Below are 24,935 nucleotides of genomic sequence, written 5' to 3' on the forward strand. Positions count from 1 at the left end.
AGTAAGCAATCATTTGGAGCAAATTGTCATCACTCAAATGTGCGTAAGAGAGCTTTTCAGTGTTCGGAGATTTTGTTCTTAGCTAAGAACAAATCCAAGTTAAGAAAACATTAGTGAGTGCCAGAATCTTCGTAAAAAGTTCGTAAGAAGGGTTTAAGAACACATTTCTTCGTAAGAACGGTTGGTGAATGAGGCCCAATGTTTACTGACGATATATACATGTCTTCATATTTGAAGCATATGTGAAGCATGTCACATCTAATGAGATATGGTAAACAAAACAAACAAACAAACAAACAAAAAAATAAAGAATGTAAAATGTTTCTGTTTTTTTTTTTTTTTTTTTTTACAGTTTTTCTGTTTCTTAAAATTAAAACAAACACTGTGTATTAGTGGCCTACCTGTAGTTCTGTACTGAGCCAGTAGGCTACACTGTTGGCTCCATTTAAAGCTCTGGTCAACAGGATTTGGTCATCCTGAAATTTTGATATTTGGATCCCAGTGATCCAATCCAATGTTCCTTTTAAAAACTGGCATAAAAGTAAGATGGATCAGGTGACCCTGGATAGCAGAACATGAGATTTCCAAATCTGTATCAATTTGATTCAGATTAAATTTTTTGAAAAACTGGGCCCTGGTGGATCTGTGAGGACTATGGTTAACTGCTCCTCAGATCTCTGCAGGGTGAATCCAGACAGCTAGCTAGACTATCTGTCTGTCTGTCTGTCTGTCTGTCTGTCTAACTGCTCCTCAGATCTCTGCAGGGTAAACCCAGACAGCTAGCTAGACTATCTGTCCAATCTGAGTTTTCTGTGTCACAACTAAAACTACTTTTGAACGTACACACCTTTAAATTAACTTCAGATTCAAGTTAGATTTCCAGTTCTTCCTTCTTTCTTAATATCATTTTTCAGCAGCGAGTCTCAGAGAGAAAGTCAAAAATAATATAATATCAATCTCCTGAACTATTTCTATCCACTCAGGGACTGTAGGACCGTTTACAAACCTGCCACTATCTGTGCTGCTAGTTCAGTTTAGTTCAGTTTAGTTTAGTTTAGTTCAGTTTAGTTTAGTTTAGTTCAGTTTAGTTTAGTTCAGTTTAGTTTAGTTTAGTTTAGTTTAGTTCAGTTTAGTTTAGTTCAGTTTAGGTTTGTTTAGTTTAGTTTAGTTTAGGTTTGTTTAGTTTAGTTTAGTTCAGTTCAGTTCAGTTCAGTTCAGTTCAGTTTAGTTTAGTTCAGGTTTGTTTAGTTTAGTTTAGTTCAGTTCAGTTCAGTTTAGTTCAGTTTAGTTTAGGTTTGTTTAGTTTAGTTTAGTTCAGTTCAGTTTAGTTTAGTTTAGTTCAGTTTAGTTTAGTTCAGTTTAGTTTAGTTTAGTTTAGTTTAGTTCAGTTCAGTTTAATTTAGTTAAGTTCAGTTCAGTTCAGTTCAGTTCAGTTTAGTTTAGTTTAGTTCAGTTTAGTTTAGTTTAGTTTAGTTCAGTTTAGTTTAGTTTAGTTTAGTTTAGTTTAGTTTAGTTTAGTTCAGTTCAGTTCAGTTCAGTTTAGTTTAGTTTAGTTCAGTTTAGTTTAGTTTAGTTCAGTTTAGTTTAGTTGCACAAACATATGACATAAGTACAACAGAGTTGATTTAATGAAAGGTTTAAGTTCCTCTGGACTCAGAAACAGGAAGCAGTTTTTCGCAGAGCTGTGCTGTCTGCTGGCAGCCAGCAGGGGGGGGTGCAGGACAGACAGACAGGCAGACAGACATGGTGACTGAACTCAGTTGAGACAGAAAGAGGAAGAAGGAGGAGGAGGAAGGAAGAAAGGCAGAAAGAGAAGTGTGAGAGAGAGTGAGCTGTAAAACATGAGAGCAGAAGACTAAAAACTGTTGCTCTGCTGATCTCACACTTCCAGCTGTCTGTCTGCCTGTCTGTCTGTCTGTAGGTCTGCCTGTCTGTCTGTCTGTCTGTACACCTGCAGACATGTCCTCCCGGGGCGAGAGTAAGACAGGTAAGCTCCTTCTTCCTTCTGTCTCGTATGCTTACTGTTAGCCAGCGCCGGCTAAAAACACTCCCGTCCTCCAGAGTAGAACTGTTTGAAACTGAGCTGATGATGGTGATGATGAAGATGATGATAATGATGATGATGATAGTGATGATGATGATGAAGATGATGATGATGATGCTCTTCCTCTCCAGCCTCTCAGTTTGTGTCTCTCACCATGAGGCTGAAGGATAAGCTCCACTCGCAGAGGGGCAGACGCTCTGAGCGAATCAAACACACCCCGTCCCAGCGAGTCAAGCCAGCAGACCTCAACCTGGAGCACAAGGTAGGAAGGCTCTGGCTGCACCACTGGTGCATTCTGGGAGAGGAGAACCAAACGCTCCGGGTTGTTGGCATTTCTTTAAACCAATCACGATGGTCCTGGGCAGGGCCGGCCCGAGCCTTTTGGGGGCCCTAAGCGGAGTCACCTGTGCTTGACGATTATTGACACAAATGTCACGCTATAATGTTACATTATAAATGAATACAGTGAGGTTATATATTAATACAGTGAAGGATTAGGTATTAATACAGTGAGGTTATGTATTAATGCAGTGAGAATATGTATTAATACAGTGAGGTTATGTATTAATACAGTGAGATTAGGTATTAATACAGTGAGGTTATGTATTAATACAGTGAGATTAGGTATTAATACAGTGAGGTTATGTATTAATACACTGAAGGATTAGGTATTAATACAGTGAAGTTATGTATCAATACAGTGATATTATGTATTAATACAGTGAGAATATGTATCAATACAGTGAAGGATTATGTATTAATACAGTGAGGTTAGGTATTAATACAGTGATATTATGTATTAATACAGTGAGAATATGTATCATTACAGTGAAGGATTATGTATTAATACAGTGAGGTTATGTATTAATACAGTGATATTATGTATTAATACAGTGAGATTATGTATTAATACAGTGAGATTAGGTATTAATACAGTGAGGTTATGTATTAATACAGTGAGATTATGTATTAATACAGTGAGGTTAGGTATTAATACAGTGATATTATGTATTAATACAGTGAGAATATGTATCATTACAGTGAAGGATTATGTATTAATACAGTGAGGTTATGTATTAATACAGTGATATTATGTATTAATACAGTGAGATTATGTATTAATACAGTGAGGTTATGTATTAATACAGTGAGGTTATGTATTAATACAGTGAGATTATGTATTAATACAGTGAGGTTATGTATTAATACAGTGAAGGATTATGTATTAATACAGTGAGGTTATGTATTAATACAGTGAGATTAGGTATTAATACAGTGAGGTTATGTATTAATACAGTGAGATTATGTATTAATACAGTGAGGTTATGTATTAATACAGTGAGATTAGGTATTAATACAGTGAGGTTATGTATTAATACAGTGAGGTTATGTATTAATACAGTGAGGTTATGTATTAATACAGTGAGATTATGTATTAATACAGTGAGGTTATGTATTAATACAGTGAGGTTATGTATTAATACAGCGCTTAGTTCACTTATGCCCCTTTGGTCCAGGGTGGCGCTGAGCTCTGGATGCAGCGATGGTGGCTCTGCTAACGATAACGCCCCATCATTACTATATTACTATATAACTATATCAAATCTAACTGTGACATATCCTGGGTATCTCAGTCCGTAGGGAGTTGGGTTGGGAACCAGAGGGTCCCTGTTCAAGTCCCAGTACAGACCAAAGTACAGAGTGTGGATTGGTAGCTGGAGAGATTCACCTTCTGGGCATTGCCAGGTGCTCTTGAGCAAGGCATTGTACCCCCCCAACCGTGCTGGTCCAGCACTGGCTGACTCACTCGGACATCTCTCCATTTGTGCATGAATAGGTTCTGAGCATGTGTATTTCTGGCCTGTGTGTAGTGATTTCAAAAACAGAGTGTAAATTGTAATTTCCCCACTGGCGATCAATAAACTACGGAAGAGGATTAGGGCAACTGGTGAAAAATATATTTGAGTTCTGACTTAATTCTCAGAGTTCTGAGTTTAAAGTTCAGAATTCTGAGAATTAAGTCAGAATTCTGAAATCAAATAATTATTCACCAGTGGCCCTAATCCTCTTCCGTAATAAAAAGTATAAATTATAAAAAATAAAAATAAATTATATACTACCGGTCAAAAGTTAGGGGTCACTTATAAATGTCCATTCCACTCCATTCCAACAGAATACCAGCTGAGATCAGTTGCATTGTTTTATTAATCAGGGCAGCTGTATGATCTTACATAATGTCTAAAGGGTTCTGGACTGTTGTAGACACAAGTGGCTGAAGAAACACTTGAAATCCATGCTTTCAGGTCTAAACGTCTTACCCAAATTAAAAGTGGTACAGCTCCCATATACTCTGACCCTCTGGGGTGTGCCTGACATCATTGGAAAGATGATTGATGTGGGTGTGTTTGTGTATTTGAGAAGTATTGTATTTTGTAGTTTCGGGTCTTTTTTCTTTGCACTTTTCAAATGGAAATAAAAAAATGCACAGACATATCTGTAGAAACAGATCATATAAAATCCATTTTTGAGTCTTTTGGCTTGTGGATGTTTTCTGTAGTAAGCTGAGCCATGTGGCTAATGCCCTGTGTTGTCTGTCACCTGTCAGATGTGTTTACAGCAGTGTATTCTAATCATTTTACAGATGTAGAACTAGGAAGGAAATAAAAACCCTCCATTCTACCCTCTGTAACTCTGTGTCAGTAAGGCCTAGAATCACCGTGACACTTGCGAGTGTTTCCTTTCCAATGATGTCACACCCCAGAGGGTCACAATATACGGGAGCTGTACCACTTTTAATTTGGGTATGACGTTTAGACCTGAAAGCATGGATTTCAAGTGTTTCTTCAGCCTCTTCTGTCTACAACAGTCCAGAACCCTTTAGACATTATGTAAGCTCATAATGTAATCAGAAAATTTCTGCCCTGATTAAAACTCAAAAAAACTCAGCTGCTATTCTGGTCATTTTGAGAAGTGTATTTGAGAAGTGTTGTATTTTGTAGTTTTGGGGCTTTTTTTCGGTCAATATTTTTAGAACACCACAATTTTTCCAGGTTTTTATTGAAATTCATGCAGTTCAATGTCTTATTGTACTCTGAAATGAAAGAACAGAACAAATGAACAATTTAAGTTAAAAAAAGAAATCATGGAATCAATTTATAAACCAAAATGTATTCTAAATATTTTACTTATTAAAGTAGCCCCCTTTGGCAGATATAACAGCTGAACACACTCGTGGCATTCTTTCTACAATGGAAATCAAATATTCTTCAGAAGTTCCCATAAATGTGTGGCACTTGTAGGTTGCTTTGCTTTCACTTTCCTGTCCAGTTCATCCCAAACCAGCTCAATGGGGTTTAAGTCTGGTGACTGTGCTGGCCACTCCATGTTTTTAAGCTTACCATCTTGTTCTTTTTTGCTAAGGTAGTTCTGGCATAGCTTGGACTTATGTTTTGGGTCATTATCTTGCTGTAGGATGAACCCCTGACCAACTAGGCCCATACCAGAGGGTACTGCATAGCGCTGCAAAATGCTGTGGTAGCCGTTTTGGTTCAGGGTGCCTTTCACTCTGTACAAATCACCGACCCTGGATCCAGCAAAACAGCCCCAGACCATCACGCTTCCTCCTCCATGTTTAACAGTTGATGTTACACACTGAGGAACCATCCTTTCGCCTACTCAACAGCGTACAAAAATCCTGCGTGATGAACCGAAGATTTCTAATTTTGATTCATCAGTCCATAGCACCTTCTTCCAGTCTTCAGTAGTCCATTGACGATGTTTCTTGGCCCAGGCAAGCCTCTTTTTCTTATTCTGACGTCTTAGCAATGGCTTTCTAGCTGCAACTGGACCTATCAAACCTGCAGCTCCAAGTCTTCTCTTTCCAGTTGAAACTGAGACTTCTTATTCCGACCACTATTAAGCTGTGCTTGAAGCTGTTGTCCTGTGAGCCGCCTATCACGCTCTCAGAAACTTGTCTTCTGATTCTGTTGTGGCTTTGGGTCTGCCAGACCTCTTCCTGTCAGAGTCTCCCCCAGTTTCTAAGTGCCTTTTGATGGTGAAGAATACTGTACTCACTGACACCTTGACTTTCTTCGCAGTTTCTCTGTAGGAAAGACCAACATTCTTAAGTGTTATGATGGTCTGTCTCTCTTCCATTGTTAATTGCCTTTTCCCGCCATTTTTATGGTAACACACTACTTTCTGCAGTACAATACTGTTCAAATAATGCTCACGAGGGTACGGTACCACAGTGTGTTCCAACAATACTTTTATCCAAACAGACAGAGGGGGTTGTAAGTAATCCAGACCAGTGTGAACACCTGGGGGAATTGGTAGCACCAACTTTCAAAGCTTGATCAACCTCCATTGCTGCAGAACAGCTTTACCTTGTTAACCCATTTCTTGTTTCCTGAAAAAGGCCTTTTTTGTAAAATTCTGAAATGTACATTATTTTTCAGTTTTGGGTAACCTTACTTTTTTTTTAACCTCAGGCAGTTCACCACTTACCTTTGTACCATTTCAAGCTATTCATTGGACTTGAACTCCTAAAATTTCAATAAAAAACTAAAAAAATTGGGGGAAATGTTTATTAAAGCGCTGTCTGTGTGTGTGTGTGTGTGTGTGTGTGTGTGTGTGTGTGTGTGTGTGTTTGTGTGTGTGTGTGTGTGTATGTGTATGTGTTTCTGTGTGTGTTTGTGTGTGTCTGGTTGTGTGCCTGTGTGTGTGTGTGTCTCTGTGTTTCAGGTGTGTGTGTTGGAGGACCAGCAGCGCGTGGTCATCAGCTCTCTGCAGTACTTCAAAGCTCTGGTGGACCGACTGGGAGTGGACAGACTGGGAGTGGACCAGTGTGCGGTGGGAGGTCTGCTGGGGGGGGCGTCTGGCGGGGTCCTGGAGGCGGTGCAGACTCTGGTCCAGCTGGAGCCACACCTGCACAACAGGTAGGACACACCACAACCATTCACAACAGGTAGGAGACACCACAACCATTCACAACAGGTAGGACACACCACAACCACTCACAACAGGTAGGAGACACCACAACCATTCACAACAGGTAGGAGACACCACAACCATTCACAACAGGTAGGAGACACCACAACCACTCACAACAGGTAGGAGACACCACAACCACTCACAACAGGTAGGAGACACCACAACCATTCACAACAGGTAGGACACACCACAACCATTCACAACAGGTAGGACACACCACAACCACTCACAACAGGTTGGATACACCACAACCTTTCACAACAGGTAGGAGACACCACAACCACTCACAACAGGTAGGAGACACCACAACCACTCACAACAGGTAGGACACACCACAACCATTCACAACAGGTAGGACACACCACAACCATTCACAACAGGTAGGACACACCACAACCATTCACAACAGGTAGGACACACCACAACCACTCACAACAGGTAGGAGACACCACAACCTTTCACAACAGGTAGGAGACACCACAACCACTCACAACAGGTAGGAGACACCACAACCACTCACAACAGGTAGGACACACCACAACCATTCACAACAGGTAGGACACACCACAACCACTCACAACAGGTAGGAGACACCACAACCATTCACAACAGGTAGGACACACCACAACCATTCACAACAGGTAGGAGACACCACAACCACTCACAACAGGTAGGAGACACTACAACCATTCACAACAGGTAGGAGACACCACAACCATTCACAACAGGTAGGAGACACCACAACCACTCACAACAGGTAGGAGACACCACAACCATTCACAACAGGTAGGAGACACCACAACCATTCACAACAGGTAGGAGACACCACAACCATTCACAACAGGTAGGAGACACCACAACCACTCACAACAGGTAGGAGACACCACAACCACTCACAACAGGTAGGACACACCACAACCATTCACAACAGGTAGGACACACCACAACCATTCACAACAGGTAGGACACACCACAACCATTCACAACAGGTAGGACACACCACAACCACTCACAACAGGTAGGAGACACCACAACCATTCACAACAGGTAGGACACACCACAACCATTCACAACAGGTAGGAGACACCACAACCACTCACAACAGGTAGGAGACACTACAACCATTCACAACAGGTAGGAGACACCACAACCATTCACAACAGGTAGGAGACACCACAACCACTCACAACAGGTAGGAGACACTACAACCATTCACAACAGGTAGGACACACCACAACCATTCACAACAGGTAGGAGACACCACAACCATTCACAACAGGTAGGAGACACCACAACCACTCACAACAGGTAGGAGACACCACAACCATTCACAACAGGTAGGAGACACCACAACCATTCACAACAGGTAGGAGACACCACAACCACTCACAACAGGTAGGAGACACCACAACCACTCACAACAGGTAGGAGACACCACAACCACTCACAACAGGTAGGACACACCACAACCATTCACAACAGGTAGGACACACCACAACCATTCACAACAGGTAGGACACACCACAACCATTCACAACAGGTAGGACACACCACAACCACTCACAACAGGTAGGAGACACCACAACCTTTCACAACAGGTAGGAGACACCACAACCACTCACAACAGGTAGGAGACACCACAACCACTCACAACAGGTAGGACACACCACAACCATTCACAACAGGTAGGACACACCACAACCATTCACAACAGGTAGGACACACCACAACCATTCACAACAGGTAGGACACACCACAACCACTCACAACAGGTAGGAGACACCACAACCATTCACAACAGGTAGGACACACCACAACCATTCACAACAGGTAGGAGACACCACAACCACTCACAACAGGTAGGAGACACTACAACCATTCACAACAGGTAGGAGACACCACAACCATTCACAACAGGTAGGAGACACCACAACCACTCACAACAGGTAGGAGACACTACAACCATTCACAACAGGTAGGACACACCACAACCATTCACAACAGGTAGGAGACACCACAACCATTCACAACAGGTAGGAGACACCACAACCATTCACAACAGGTAGGAGACACCACAACCATTCACAACAGGTAGGAGACACCACAACCACTCACAACAGGTAGGAGACACTACAACCATTCACAACAGGTAGGACACACCACAACCATTCTGCAACATTACAGTCAGCAGCCAGATGGGCCAGTCCTGTAGAACCATACACTAGTCCAGACGCTCCCAACCTCTGGTTTGACCCACACACACAGTCCTGTCTGATAAACTTTTCGGTTTGTCCCAGTTCAGTTACAACTTTACGGGAAGTTAGAAGAAAAAAGTCCTGAGCAAACACAATGACTTCCTCTTTCTGTCATCTGATGCCGACCATACAGACTTACCACTGACCGTCCTGTTGCGCCAGATATATACTGCTGTTGGTCCACACTTAACCATGTCTGTCTATCTGTCTGTCTGTCTGTCTGTCTGTCTGTTTCTCCCTCTGTCTGTCTGTCTGTTTCTCCCTCTGTCTGTCTGTCTGTCTCTCCCTCTGTCTGTCTGTCTGTCTGTTTCTCCCTCTGTCTGTCTGTCTGTCTGTCTGTCTGTCTCTCTCTCCCTTGGTCTGTCTGTCTGTCTCTCTGCAGTAAGACCATCTCCTCCTGTCTCACTCGTCTCTACCGGTCTCTGGCTCAGCTGATCCGCTGGGTTGATCAGGTGATGCTGCAAGGCGTCGCCCACGGCAACAAAGAGTCCACAGCAAGCGTTACCACGGTGATCAGGGCCGTGCTCGACAGCGTCAAAGTGAGAAAGATGTTCCAGTGTTCATGTTTATCAGCAGTTTGGTTTTTATTAGTTATTTGATGGACAGCTGGGACTGGCTCCTGATTGATCGGCTACATCTCCTTATATGCATATAATATCTTCTGCTACGTTTACGCCCCTCTCTGCTCTGCCTCTAGTCTCTTCTGTGGGTTATAAAGACATCTACCAACAGCGCTGTAAAATGTATTCTCAAGCTAACATGCTTATGGTGCGTTCTTTTTGTCCACCGAAGTCGATTTACGAGATGTTTTCTGGACTTATGAACCGGAAGTTGCAAAAAGAGCGCCCCCCCCGCGAGGACTCTTCAAGTCGTCTGAACCCAGAGGACCCCGAGTTCACTTTCAAAGATGGCTACGTTGTGCATCACACGTAGTAAACATTGTGTTTTTCTATAATTTTAAGCACTTTTGTCTTTGTTGTAACCACATGAAGAAGTGGTACACATAGCACTGTATACTGCTACCTATAGGCATGTCTCTACAGTCTTATTAGGAGACAAGGGAGGCCAAGGCAATATCATCCAGAGTAGCTATGTCTTTAGATAATGAGGTTCGGAGGTGTTTAGTACAATAACTTAAGTTTTGTTAGGGTTTAACATTAGAAAATTATAGGTCATCCAGGATTTTATATCTTTAATGCACGCTTGACATTTAGCTAGCTGACTGGTTTCGTGTGGTTTGATTGACAAGTATAATTGGGTGTCATCCACATAACAGTGAAAGTTAATTGAGTGTTTCCTAATAATATTGCCTAGAGGAAGCATATATAAGGAGAATAGAATTGGTCCAAGCACTGAGCCTTGAGGAACGCCATGGCTAACTTTAGCGTGCTTGGAGGGTTTATCATTAACATTAACAAATTGAGATCGATCAGAGAAATAGGACTTAAACCAGCTTAGAGCAATTCCTTTAATGCCAACTAAGTGTTCCAGTCTCTGCAACAGGATTGTATGGTCAATAGTGTCAAATGCAGCACTAAGATCTAGTAAAACAAGAATGGAGACAAGTCCTTTGTCTGCAGCAGTTAGAAAGTCGTTAGTAATTTTCACCAGTGCCGTCTCTGTGCTATGATTCTTTCTAAATCCTGATTGAAAGTTTTCAAATAAACTATTGCTATGCAGAAAATCACATAACTGATTAGCAACTACTTTCTCAAGGATCTTGGAGAGAAAGGGAAGGTTAGATATAGGTCTATAGTTTGCTAAGACCTCAGGATCGAGGGTGGGTTACAGCTACTTTAAATGACTGCGGTACATAACCTGTTAGTAAAGACATATTGATCATATCTAGTAATGAAGTGTTTACCACGGGTAACGCTTCTTTGAGTAGCCTCGTTGGGATGGGGTCTAAGAGACAGGTAGACGGCTTAGCTGAAGATATCTTTAACATTAATTGTTGAAGGTCTATAGGATAAAAACAGTCTAAGTATATGTCGGGACTCGTCGTTCTTTCTAGCAGTCCTGCATTTAAAGGTGAACTGTTAGAAGTTGAGGGCAAAAGGTGACGGATTTTATCTCTAATTGTTATAATTTTATCATTAAAGAAGCTCATGAAGTCATCACTACTCAGAGCTTTAGGAATAGATGGCTCAGTAGAGCTGTGACTATCTGTCAGCCTGGCTACAGTGCTGACAAGAAACCTTGGGTTGTTCTTGTTTTCTTCTATTAGTGATGAGTAATAGTCTGATCTGGCCTTTCTTAGGGCCTTCCTATAGGTTTTCAGACTTTCTTGCCATTCCAAACGGGATTCTTCCACTTTGGTGGAACGCCACTTACATTCAAGGTTTCGCGAGATTTGTTTTAATTTGCGAGTTTGGGAGTTATACCAAGGTGCTAATTTACTTTGCTTTATCGTCTTCTTTTTCAGGGGAGCAACAGAGTCTAAGGTCGTCCGTAGGCAAGTCGTAGCACCGTCTACAAATGTATCAATTTGAGGGACTGAGGTTAACATAGAGGTCCTCTGTTATGTTAAGGCATGACATAGAGTCGAATGCTGTTGGAATATCTTCTTTAAATTTAGCTATAGCACTGTCAGATAGGCATCTGGTGTAGAAGCTTTTATCTAATTTAATATAGTCAGGTAGTAAGAATTCGAAAGTGATTAAAGAATGATCTGATAATACTGAATTCTGCGGAAATATTATTAAATCCTCAATTTCAATAGCATATGCCAGCACAAGGTCGAGGGTGTGGTTGAAACAGTGCGTCGCCTTGTGCACACTCTGACTGAAACCGATTGAATCCAGTAATGAGTTGAAAGCAGTACTAAGGCTATCATTGTCAACATCCACATGGATATTAAAATCACCTACAATAAGTACTTTGTCTGATTTAAGGACTAAACATGATAAAAACTCTGAGAATTCAGATAAAATGTCAGAATACGGACCTGGAGCCCTGTAAATAACAACGAATATGATTGGCTGTAATGTTTTCCATTTTGGATGTTGAAGATTAAGAACAAGACTTTCAAAGGAGTTATAATTTAATTTAGGTTTAGGATTAATTAACAGGCTTGCATCAAAGATGGCTGCAACTCCCCCTCCTCGGCCTGAGCCTCTAGTATTAATATGACTGGGAGGGGTGGCTTCATTTAGACTAACATATTCTTCATGGCCCAGCCAGGTTTCAGTAAGACAAAATAAATCAATGTTATTATCTGATATCAACTCGTTTACCAATAATGCTTTAGAAGACAGAGATCTAATATTCCACATCTAATTTTCCTATTTTGTTCTATCATTGCAGTCGTTTTAATTCCAATTAGGTTGTTAAGTATAGCGCATCTTTTGTTTACCTTTGATTTAACCAATCTGAGTCGGGGAACAGACACCGTGCTTATTAGACTATGAGTGGGTGACTGCTCCAACGGAAGCACAGGGGGGCGCGTAGTACTGCACCCCTGATTACTAATATCAAACTTGGGTTTGATATGTCAATAACTGGGTGAATAGAATCCTAAATGTTACTAAAAATGTTACAAAAACCCATCTTTTCTCCAACTCGTAGTATTGTGTGACAAAAAGAACGCAACAACCCGCGGTTATTCGTTTTTCGACACGGATGTGACGTCACACTCGAGCTACTAGTCGCGATTACAAGACAAAAAGAACGTACCACTATAAGGAGGTTTTCTATGTGCTCGGACTGTCATGGATGGCTGGAGAATGGTGGACCCAAATGTAGAGGCCGAAACTGAGTCCACGAAAGTAAAATAGAACACTAACACGAACTGGGAAGACTAACAAACAGCAATACAGACTGGAGACAAAACACAATGATGTGACACCGGACAAGGACTAAATACAGAGGGTAACGAGGTAACAAGACACCGGACAAGGACTAAATACAGAGGGTAACGAGGTAACAAGTCACCGGACAAGGACTAAATACAGAGGGTAACGAGGTAACAAGACACCGGACAAGGACTAAATACAGAGGGCAACGAGGTAACAAGACACCGGACAAGGACTAAATACAGGGGGTGACGAGGTAACAAGACACCGGACAAGGACTAAATACAGAGGGCAACGAGGTAACAAGACACCGGACAAGGACTAAATACAGGGGGTGACGAGGTAACAAGTCACCGGACAAGGACTAAATACAGAGGGCAACGAGGTAACAAGACACCGGACAAGGACTAAATACAGAGGGTAACGAGGTAACAAGACACCGGACAAGGACTAAATACAGAGGGTAACGAGGTAACAAGACACCGGACAAGGACTAAATACAGAGGGTAACGAGGTAACAAGACACCGGACAAGGACTAAATACAGAGGGTAACGAGGTAACAAGTCACCGGACAAGGACTAAATACAGAGGGTAACGAGGTAACAAGACACCGGACAAGGACTAAATACAGAGGGTAACGAGGTAACAAGACACCGGACAAGGACTAAATACAGAGGGTAACGAGGTAACAAGACACCGGACAAGGACTAAATACAGAGGGTAACGAGGTAACAAGAGGCAGCGACACAAGGGCTGGTGAAATCACAAGAGTGGGAAAACCAAAAGACAGAAAGTCAAACAAGACAAAACACAGAACAAAATACCAAAACCATAACACTGACTCTGTGAAGTGCTCTCTGTTTAGAACCTACATCACACCGCTATATACTGCTCAACTGTGGTCTAACTATAAGAAAAAGAGTATATGCAGAGGTAGCATACAATGATGCCATGAGGCTCCTAGTCATTTGTTTGAGTCGACTAGAGTGCCAACCTGCGAGGCTCTCTTAACACAACTGATTTATGAGCTTTTGTGTGGCTTGGACAAGTCAGAGAACCACATAATTGAAGCCCTAGTCACCCCTCTGTAAAGCTGATATAGATACACTTCTAGGTTAAGACGGCATTGGTGCAATAGCCTGTATATCCTATAGGCTAATATGCAATTTGTATGTATTTTTGTATCTCCTTTTTATACTATTTATACTGTATTATGTGTTATATGGACCTGTGTCTGCACTAAAGCTTTATTATTATAATCATTGGTTTGTCCATTAGGATCTGGTTCGATTGGCTGCAGAGAGACAAAGCAGCTCCGCCCCCTTGTCTCCTGTCCAATCACAGGCTGCCGTGGGACAGACAGATTCGTCTGATGACCAGCAGACGGCAGACAGGAGTCCAGCAGATCCTACAGAGGACTCAGCTCCTCCCAAACCCCCGATGCCTTTCTCAGAGACCCTCCCCCAGACCTCCCTCCCCCAGACCTCCCTCTCCCAGGGACTCAGGTGAGTCTTTGGCTACGTTTTGGTTTTTAAGTGTTTGGGTTTTGATTCCAAAGTGATCTCGGTGCACCGAGTGTTTTTATCTCCAGTAGAAGAACTAATCTCTGTTTAAACTAACACGCCCAAAACCTCATATCTCATCTACATCCTGGTATACTGGGCATAAACAGGAGGTAGCATGGAGACTCCGCCCCCTGCTGGTAATCACCATGGTAACATTAGTAGCTTTAGTCTCAGAGAACGAGACGTTGTGACTGATAAGACCCAATCAGGAGGAGAAATGTTGGCGTCAGGGTCTGCGTTTCCAAAGGTCTCCGTTTGGAGCCGTTGAGACTGAAACACAACCAGAGCAGATTCAGAACCAGAACGGGCGTTTTTCCTAATGTCTCCGGTTTAGGGGCTCGGACACACCAGAGCAGGGGGAATGAGAGGGGGAAACACCAGAGCAGGGGAATGAGAGGGGAAACACCAGAGCAGGGGGAATGAGAGGGGAAACACCAGAGCAGGGGGAATGAGAGGGGGAAACACCAGTGCAGGGGGAATGGCAATTTGTTGTACAGTACAGGCATATTGACACATAACCACAACACAAACATTGAACCACACATCTCCAGCACTATTTATCTTACACATAACATACACTCATCAATAAATAGAATACAGTAAAAAGTATGTTGCACTTCCCTAAAAGGCCTAATGTTATAAATAAATGAAACTACTGCACAGTATTTCACATATATTCCCCCTCCAGTCAAACCCCTCCCCACATCTTATTTAATTGGGTTATTGCAATGGGAATGAATGAGTTATTTGCTCGGTTGGTTCTGACGTTAGGGTATCTATGTCTATATCTACGACCAGAAGGGAGCGGCTTGAACTCCACTGACGTGGATGGGTTGTATCTAGGGTGACCAGACGTCCCGAAAATTACAGCAAAGTTTCAAGAGCAGACTCTGGAGTAGTTCTAGTCCGATAGAACATTAAACACTGTTCATGGTGATTGAGCTCCCGGTTCGGCAGATGGTCCTGAGCGCTCTGCCTCTGACCCGCTTCCAAAACGTTCCTAAAGTTCTCCTCGTCTCCGAAATAAAAGCCCCCCCATCCGTGTTGGGAGACAACAGGGTGGCATGATAGCTGGGGGACACCACAGTCTGGGGTTTAAATACTTAGCCAAGTATTTAAACCCCATATAATACTTATACATAATAATACCCCATAAAAAACACAACCTTTTTGTCCCTTTTTATGTTATAGAGTAGATGAAGAGAGTGCAAGTTGCAGACATGAGGCCAGGGAAAGTGCATGTTCAGGCAGCCAATAAAAATAATAATTTTGTTTGCGGAGCCCCCCCGTCTCGTCCCATCACAAACTTTACCCATTCTGATCTGGTCACCCTAGTTGTATCCATGCAGACCTTGTCTGCCTTCGGTGCCCATCTGGTCAGATATAGTTGGTACAGGTCTACCTGTTACTTACCAGGGGTTTCCCTGGGTTTGTGGAAGACTTAGGCGTGCATGTTTGGCGGAGTTGTTTAGGCGTCCTCCCTCAAGAAAATGTGATGTTTTTCAGTTAAAATAAATGCAATTTCACATCATTTTGGAGCATTAAAACCATATCTGTGTCTGAAACGTGGGAACAGTTAAAGCAGATAATAAAGTAAATAACACTTAAAAAGCTTAAAGACAAAACTTAAACTAAAGAAGTCCAACTCCAATCATTAGCCATAGAGCAGCACACTGCCTGTTAGCTCCAGCATGCTTCAGGCTGCAGTACTGTGACTCTGACACAGAAACAGGAAGCTGTTGCTGTTTAAATCTGCACTCATATGGCCGGGTTGGTTCAGTGGGTGGAGCAGGCGCACATATACTTAGAGGTTTATTCCTCGACACAGAGTTTCCAGGGTTTTAATCCAAAAAGAAAAGACTCAAGTAAAGTACAAGTACCTCAACATTTGGTACTGAAGTACAGTACTGGAGTACATGTACTTAGTTACATTGCAGCGCTGCAGATTACTGACTGTAAACAGCAGACATGAGACATTGTGGTCTGTCATTGGCCCATGTTTGAGTTGGCTGCTGTGAGCAGAAATAGAGCTGTGAATGAAACAGGAAGTAGAGAGACTAAAAACATCACATCGCCCCCCCACCACCCACTCTGCACTTCCTGTCTCTGTGTTGTCTGAACGACAGCAGGAAGGAGAGGAAGAAGTGAGAGAAAGAGAGAGAGAGAGTTTCAGCTTCTCTTTGTTCCTCTTCATTTAAAATGCGACATCACTGAATGTTTCTGACAGGAAGCAGCATTAGCATCACTAGCATGCTGTTAGCATCACTAGCATGCTGTTAGCATGTTTCTATCTTTATTAGAGATGTTCCTAAACAGATACAACTATCAGAAAAGACTCAGATTCTGAACTAAAATGTATTTATATGCAATGCTGAAAAATGACCTTGTGTCTGTCTGTCTATCTGTCTGTCTGTCTGTCTGTCTGTCTGTCTCTTTGTCTGTCTGTCTGTCTGTCTGTCTGCCTGTCTCTCTGCCTGTCTGTCTGTATCTCTGCCTGTCTGTCTGTCTGTCTGCCTGTCTCTGTGCTTGTCTGTCTCTCAGTCCTCCAGCTCTGCCCCCTAAGAAGCGCCACTCATTGTCAGTCCCCGCCCCCTGCAGGGTTGCCATAGTAGCACCAATGAGACGAGAGCCTGAGCCTGAGGTGGACAGACAGGAACAACAGGTGAGCTCAGTTTACATACCATAATGATACACAGGTTGTCATGGCAATGTCTTTGAACTCTTGACAAATTAGAAGCAAAGATGAATGATGTTCTCATGATATAAATATGGTTTATATTTTAACTTCTGACTAAACACAAACCGGCAGCCGGCAACACCACATTCAGAAAGTTATGTGTTAAGATGAAACATTTCCTCTGCAGCTGTGTCCAAAGTCTCCGCCCTGTTTCCATCTGCATCTTATTATCAGAAGTAATTAATATGGGATGAAAAATGTCTTACTGTAGATTGAATTCATGAATCTCGACACAAAGTTTGTACGTTCAATCTCATCAGATGTTCTCCTCATCAGTGAACCGCGTGTGTGATAAACGCTGAAATGTTATTTGCTGAATAAATAAATATGAATTGCGATTATATTTTAGGTCATTAATGGTTGCAACCCGCCATAAAACGAAGAAGAAAAGTTTTAGATTGTTTCTGCTTTCTTTGCAAACAGATATAATTGGACGAACAAGGAGACGAGAGACTTTTTAGATTTAATTTACGAGCGAAATATAACGGCTGTTGTAGACGCATGCATGTGCATCATAATAGAAATGTGTAGATAGGGTTGTTGTCTGATTATAGCTCGACATGTCTCCAACAGCTGGAACAGAAACACTGTTACAGCTGGTATAACATGAATCATTTGTAGGTAGGCAGCACGATCCATTTCGGCATTTAGCAAAACATCCCAAATGTTAGCTTGAATGTTGTGCGATTCAAGTTTAAGTTCAAACACTTGATTGTGATTGTGTAGCACAACGAGAGGACTTTGTGACAGCCTAAAGGGTCGATAGTACTGAAACTATTAAATAAATACAAGTACAAAAGTCTTTGGATAGGCTCATTACTCGCGTGCTGTTCAGCAGTATCGGCGTGGTGATGAACCCGTTTCACCGGGACTCTCCTTATACAACATACTGAAATGATTTCATGCAGTTATTTTAAGTGTGAAATAAATGTAGAAGCGTGAATAATGTCAAAATGTATTTGTAACAGTACAGTTCTTAAATGTAAATGTACTAAGTTAGTGTGTGTGTGTGTGTGTGTGTGTGTGTGTGTGTGTGTGTGTGTGTGTGTGTGTGTGTGTGTGTGTGTGTGTGTGTGTGTGTGTGTGTGTGTGTGTGTGTGTGTGTGTGTGTGTGTGTGTGTGTGTGTGTGTGTGTGTGTGTGTGTGTGTGTGTGTGTGTGTGTGTGTGTGTGTGTGTGTGTGTGTGTGTGTGTGTGTGTGTGTGTGTGTGTGTGTGTGTGTGTGTGTGTGTGTGTGTGTGTGTGTGTGTGTGTGTGTGTGTGTGTTTCAGGAGGAAGAGCATTTGAAGCGTCGCTCCTCTGCTGCTGAGAAGACCACACACTGTGGTAACACACACACACACACACACACACACACACACACACACAGCAGGGTATGGGTGACATCACTTCCTGTCACTTGACCGTAACAGGAATTGGTGTTTGCGGCCTCTTCCTGTCTGTGGCAGGGTCTCTGCTGCCTCCTGCTGCTGATTGGTTGAGGTCTACTCTGAATGGTCCCAGAGCTGAGTCTACTATAGACTGACCTGGGGGTCTGCTATAGACTGACCTGGGGGGACTTCTTAATTCATTCATCTCATTTTAATAAGAGGACACATCTGTTGTTCTGCCCAGTTTATAGAAATAAAGAGAGTCCTAGTAATTTAGGAAAAAGTCATGATATTTCAGGAAAAAAATTTAAATATACTATATATACAGTACAGGCCAAAAGCTTGGACACACCTTCTCATTCAATGCGTTTCCTTTTTATTTTCATGACTATTTACATTGTAGATTCTCACTGAAGGCATCAAAACTATGAATGAACACATATGGAATTATGTACTTAACAAAAAAGTGTGAAATAACTGAAAACATGTCTTATATTTTAGATTCTTCAAAGTAGCCACCCTTTGCTTTTTTTGATAACTCTGCAAACCCTTGGTGTTCTCTCAATGAGCTTCATGAGGTAGTCACCTGAAATGGTTTTACCTTCACAGGTGTGCTTTGTCAGGGCTAATTAGTGGAATTATTTCCCTTGTTAATGGGGTTGGGACCATCAGTTGTGTTGTGCAGAAGTCAGGTTGATACACAGCCGACAGCCCTATTGGACAACTGTTAGAATTCATATTATGGCAAGAACCAATCAGCTAAGTAAAGAGAAACGAGTGGCCATCATTACTTTAACAAATGAAGGTCAGTCAGTCCGGAAAATTGCAAAAACTTTGAACGTGTCCCCAAGTGCAGTCGCAAAAACCATCAAGCACTACAACGAAACTGGCTCACATGAGGACTGCCCCAGGAAAGGAAGTCCAAGAGTCACCTCTGCTGCTGAGGAGAAGTTCATCTGAGTCACCAGCCTCAGAAATCACAAGTTAACAGCAGCTCAGATTAGAGACCAGATGAATGTTCTAGCAGCAGACACATCTCTAGAACAACTGTTAAGAGGAGACTAAATCAGGCCTTCATGGTCAAGTAGCTGCTAGGAAACCACTGCTAAGGAGAGGCAACAAGCACAAGAGATTTGTTAGGGCCAAGAAACACAAGGAATGGACATTAGACCAGTGGGAATCTGTGCTTTGGTCTGATGTTCCAACCGCCGTGTCTTTGTGCGACGCAGAAAAGGTGAACGGATGGATTCTACATGCCTGGTTCCCACCGTGAAGCACGGAGGAGGAGGTGTGATGGTGGGGGGTGCTTTGCTGGTGACACTGTTGGGGATTTATTCCAAATTGAAGGCATACTGAACCAGCATGGCTACCACAGCATCCTGCAGCCATCCCATCCGGTTGGCGTTTAGTTGGACCATCATTTATTTTTCAACAGGACAATGACCCCAAACACACCTCCAGGCTGTGTAAGGGCTATTTGACCAAGAAGGAGAGTGATGGAGTGCTGCGCCAGATGACCTGGCCTCCACAGTCACCGGACCTGAACCCAATCCAGATGGTTTTGGGGTAAGCTGGACCGCAGAGTGAAGACAAAAGGGCCGACAAGTGCTAACATCTCTGGGAACTCCTTCAAGACTGTTGGAAAACCATTTCAGGTGACTACCTCTGGAAGCTCATCAAGAGAATGCCAAGAGTGTGCAAAGCAGTAATCAGAGCAAAGGGTGGCTACTTTGAAGAAACTAGAATATAAGACATGTTTTCAGTTATTTCACACTTTTTTGTTAAGTATATAATTCCATATGTGTTCATGTTGATGCCTTCACTGAGAATTTACAATGTAAATAGTCATAAAAAAATAAAGGAAATGCATTGAATGAGAAGGTGTGTCCAAACTTTTTGGCCTGTACTACCCATCAGTTAAAACCGGATCTGGACATCCCTAGTATATATATATATATATATATATATATATATATATATATATATATATATATATATATTTTTTTAGATTATTTGAAGATATAGTATGTTATATTGTCATAATATAAATCTTTGAATGTGTGTGTGTGTGTGTGTGTGTCTCAGAGGAAGATCCGGACTACGACTTCCTGCACACTGACCTGTCCTCTTCGGAGACTCTCCCTCCTCTTCCTCACCCCCCCGCCCTGCCAGAGAAGACACGCTGCAGCACTGCAGGTCTGTCTGTCTGTCTGTCTGTGCCTCTTTCTGTCTGTCTGTCTGTCCGTCTGTCTGTCTGTCCCCCTGTCTGTCTGTCCCTCTGTCTGTCTGTCTGACTATCTCTCTGAATCTAAATCACAGGAACGACGAACTCTCAGGCCCCGCCTTCCTTTGAGTTTGACTCCACCCCCTGTGATGATGTCATAGGTCCTGATGAGTCACTGTCTTCCCCCCTGTCCCCCAGCAAGACGCCCCCTCCCCTCCCTGAGAAGAAGCGACACAGTGAGTGAAAAAAACATCCATAATCAGCAATAACTTCTGACGGAGCTACTTCCCCCTGCTTTGTGCTAAGCTAGACTAAACCTGTCCTGTACTGCAGTGGTCTCCCCCCCCCACACACACACACAGTAAATATAACTAGAAAATTCCGCAAGAAATTTTGACAGTGTGCCTACTACGTGGTGCACATCCGAATAACTCTGGCTCACAACAAAAACCTGCTGTTTGACATCACAGGCCATCGTCACCACAGGTAATAAAAAAAATAAAAACAATTTAATTGAATTTGAATTGAAAAAAATTGAATTGAATTGAATATAGTTAATATCAAAAAATATTATAACAGCTGATCTGAGCTACCTTCATTGTGCTGTTTCACATGTCCTGTAAGAGAGGACAACATGGCCTACAGTAAAGAGTCTCCATGATAGGAGGTGTGTGTCAGAACATGTTGCTATGGTGATTTCTGCATTTTATTAAATTATTTTATCGGCAGTTGGTATGATCAAAGCCAAAAGTTTAAGTTCGATGGATTCCATTGTTACATGTCTGCGACCGGCACAAAAATCCCTAAATTTTGACCAACAATGATGTATGAAGAGTAAAAACTGTACGGGAGAGAGCACTTTGTTTGGAAATATTTCAGAGAATCGTACTGCAACTCCATTGTTTTTTCGTTGTTTCTATCGGCAGTTGGTATGTAGACAGCCAAAAGTTTACGTCCGATGGATTCCATAGTGACATGTCTGCGACCGGCACAAAAATCCTTACATTTTGACCAACAATGATGTATGAAGAGTAAATACTGTAGGAGGTAGAGCAATTTGTTTGGAAAAATTTCAGAGAATCGTACTGCAGCTCCCCCCTCTGTCCTCCCCTCTAGCTCTCAACATTCTGCCCCCATACACACACATCGGAAAATCTGAAACAGTCTGAAAACGGTCTGAAAACTGAAAAACTGTGATTTTGTAGAAACCATGCTTGATATCAGAATGCCCATTCAGCCCAATAAATGCCAAAGTCTTGTCTTCGGTTTAAACTTTTAATTATTTTTCTACATTAAAGTATGGCGATACAGCATGGCCCCAAAGAAGTCTTTTTGAAAACACATAGCACACCATTCCCGATCATAACACACGTTTTGATGTATTTTGTGTGCACGTGTTGGCCATACTCCGTGACTAGTAGCGGGACAAATAACAGGCGGAATAATAATAATAAGTATGGGCAATAATAGTCATTGTGCCGATTGCACACCGGCACACTGAATTAGCTTTGTTTTGCGCAGCGAGCCTTTTACTTCTGCTTGGAGTGAAGCTAACTGTTTCAACCGTTTGCTGTTCCTTTAAACAGACATCATCCCTCAGACAGCATTTACTACTTTGATATCTGATTGTCTCTCTCTCCACCAATCTGTCTGTCTGTCTCTGTCTCTCTCTCTCTCCACCCATCTGTCCGTCTGCCTGTCTGTCTGTCGGTCTCCACCTGTCTATCTCTCTCTACCTGTCTGTCTGTCTTCCTCTCCACCTGTCTGTCTCTCTCTCTCTCTCTTTCTCTCTACCTGTGTTTCTGTCTGTCTCTCTCTCTACCTGTTTGTCTACCTGTCTGTCTGCCTGTCTCTACCCTTAATGTCTGTCTCTCTCTCTCTACCTGTCTGTCTGTCTACCTGTCTGTCTTCAGTCCATCAGTACCTGCAGTTCTGTTCGTCCTACAGCGTTCAGTCAGCCGACCTTTTCTACCAGCGCCCTCTGGCCGTCAGTGAGCATTACAGCAGCCGACAACGAGAGCTGGAGTCCACGTACCATCTCACACAGCTGGACACACAGCTGGACACACAGCAGGACACACAGCTGGACACACAGCAAGACACACAGCTGGACACACAGCTGGACACACAGACATTAGACTCCACCCCCTCACCTGAGCTGCTTCCTGCTCCAGTTCTACCACCCAAGAAAAAACAACAGGTAGTGAAACACTTTGATTAGTTCAGATCAAATCTTCACTGTTGTTTCCATGCTAATGTGTGTGATGCACAAACAATTGTCATCGGTGGAGGATAAATTCAAGTTTAAGATCTTCTCCAAGGGCCCAAGGGGCTGGGGTACAAGGCAAGGCAAGGCAAGGCAGCTTTATTTATATAGCACATTTCAGCAAGGGGCATGGCTCCAAGGTGCAGGGGTTCAAGGGGTTTATCTGTGTTTTTTGCCCCCAAAGGTGCATTCCAGGCAGCGCTGCCTGGTAGGCAGGGGCAGGGGCAAGGGGCAGGGGTACAAGGGTCATGGGTACAAGGATCAGGGGTACAAGGGGCAGGGGTACAAGGGGCAGTGGTACAAGGGTTGGGGGTACAAGGGGCAGGGCTACAAGCGTTGGGGTCCCAAGGGGCGGTGGTACAAGGGGCGGTGGTACAAGGGGCGGTGGTACAAGGGGCAGGGGTACAAGGGGCGGTGGTACAAGGGGCAGGGGTACAATGGGCGGTGGTACAAGGGGCAGGGGTACAAGGGGCAGTGGTACAAGGGTTGGGGTACAAGGGGCAGGGCTACAAGCGTTGGGGTCCCAAGGGGCGGTGGTACAAGGGGCGGTGGTACAAGGGGCGGTGGTACAAGGGGCGGTGGTACAAGGGGCAGGGGTACAAGGGGCGGTGGTACAAGGGGCAGGGGTACAAGGGGCGGTGGTACAAGGGGCAGGGGTACAATGGGCGGTGGTACAAGGGGCAGGGGTACAAGGGGCGGTGGTACAAGGGGCAGGGGTACAAGCGTTTTGTGTCACAAGGGGCAGGGGTACAAGGGGCGGTGGTACAAGGGTCAGGGGTACAAGGGGCAGGGGTACAAGGGTCAGTGGTACAAGGGGCGGTGGTACAAGGGTCAGGGGTACAAGGGGCAGGGGTACAAGGGGCGGTGGTACAAGAGGCAAAGGTACAAGGGTCAGGTCAGGTAAAGAATAAAGAATTAGCTTAATATAAGGTTTCAGCCAATCAGCTGTGGCCTGTTCACTTTATACCTGATTGATCTGTTTTCTGAGGATGTTTTTACTGTCATCAGGACTCAGGGGGAGGAGACGGAGCATTGGAAGAGAAGCAGCCCAGAGACAGGTGATATACACACAGACACACAGACACACAGACACACAGACACACAGACACACAGAGAGACAGACACACAGAGAGACAGACACAGAGACACACAGACAGACACACAGAGAGACAGACAGACAGACAGTGAGAGCTCTGTTTTGTTCTTCAGTTCCCTGAGTGTCCAGCAGGAGGCGCAGCAGCAAGATGAGGAGGAGGTGTTACTGACCGAACGGAAGGAGATCCGCCACAGAGTCACCATGAAACCTCAGGTACAGTCCTGACCCCTGACCCCTGACCCCTGACCCCTGACCCCTGACCCCTGACCTGTCACTGCTGTCCATAATGCGATACATGCATCGACATCAACACACAGCATACTGTGCAGGCATCTGCCTCTATCGCTGCCACAAACACAAGCTCTGAACTGTTCCCTCAGTCCCTCCATCTCTTTCCTTTCTCTCTTTCTCCCGCAGATCTATAAATATATATATATATATATATATATATATATATATATATATATATATATATATATATATATATAGAACACAACAGGACGTCAAACAAATGGGCCGTTTCAGGGAACTGAGTTCTGACCTCGTCTGTCTGTCTGTCTGTCTGTCTGTCTGTCTGACTGTCTGTCTGTCT

At 43.2% G+C, this 24,935-nt stretch overlaps 1 protein-coding gene across 1 annotated transcript in view; it reads left to right on the forward strand.

Moving 5' to 3' along the window:
* The first annotated feature begins 1,826 nt into the window (after positions 1-1,826).
* LOC114556397 (rap guanine nucleotide exchange factor 1) overlaps positions 1,827-24,935 on the forward strand; it is a 36,326-nt gene continuing 13,217 nt past the window's right edge. Inside the window, exons 1-12 of the mRNA XM_028579330.1 lie at positions 1,827-1,987; positions 2,176-2,306; positions 6,788-6,981; positions 9,674-9,830; positions 14,365-14,591; positions 17,193-17,313; positions 18,659-18,713; positions 20,843-20,953; positions 21,077-21,217; positions 22,895-23,181; positions 24,256-24,305; positions 24,457-24,556. Of these exons, the coding sequence (XP_028435131.1) occupies positions 1,960-1,987; positions 2,176-2,306; positions 6,788-6,981; positions 9,674-9,830; positions 14,365-14,591; positions 17,193-17,313; positions 18,659-18,713; positions 20,843-20,953; positions 21,077-21,217; positions 22,895-23,181; positions 24,256-24,305; positions 24,457-24,556 (1,602 nt within the window). The 5' untranslated portion in view covers positions 1,827-1,959. The remainder of the gene's footprint in view (positions 1,988-2,175; positions 2,307-6,787; positions 6,982-9,673; positions 9,831-14,364; positions 14,592-17,192; positions 17,314-18,658; positions 18,714-20,842; positions 20,954-21,076; positions 21,218-22,894; positions 23,182-24,255; positions 24,306-24,456; positions 24,557-24,935) is intronic.

This window comes from Perca flavescens, chromosome 5 (genome assembly GCF_004354835.1).
Source record: "Perca flavescens isolate YP-PL-M2 chromosome 5, PFLA_1.0, whole genome shotgun sequence".
Classification (NCBI taxonomy): domain Eukaryota; kingdom Metazoa; phylum Chordata; class Actinopteri; order Perciformes; family Percidae; genus Perca; species Perca flavescens.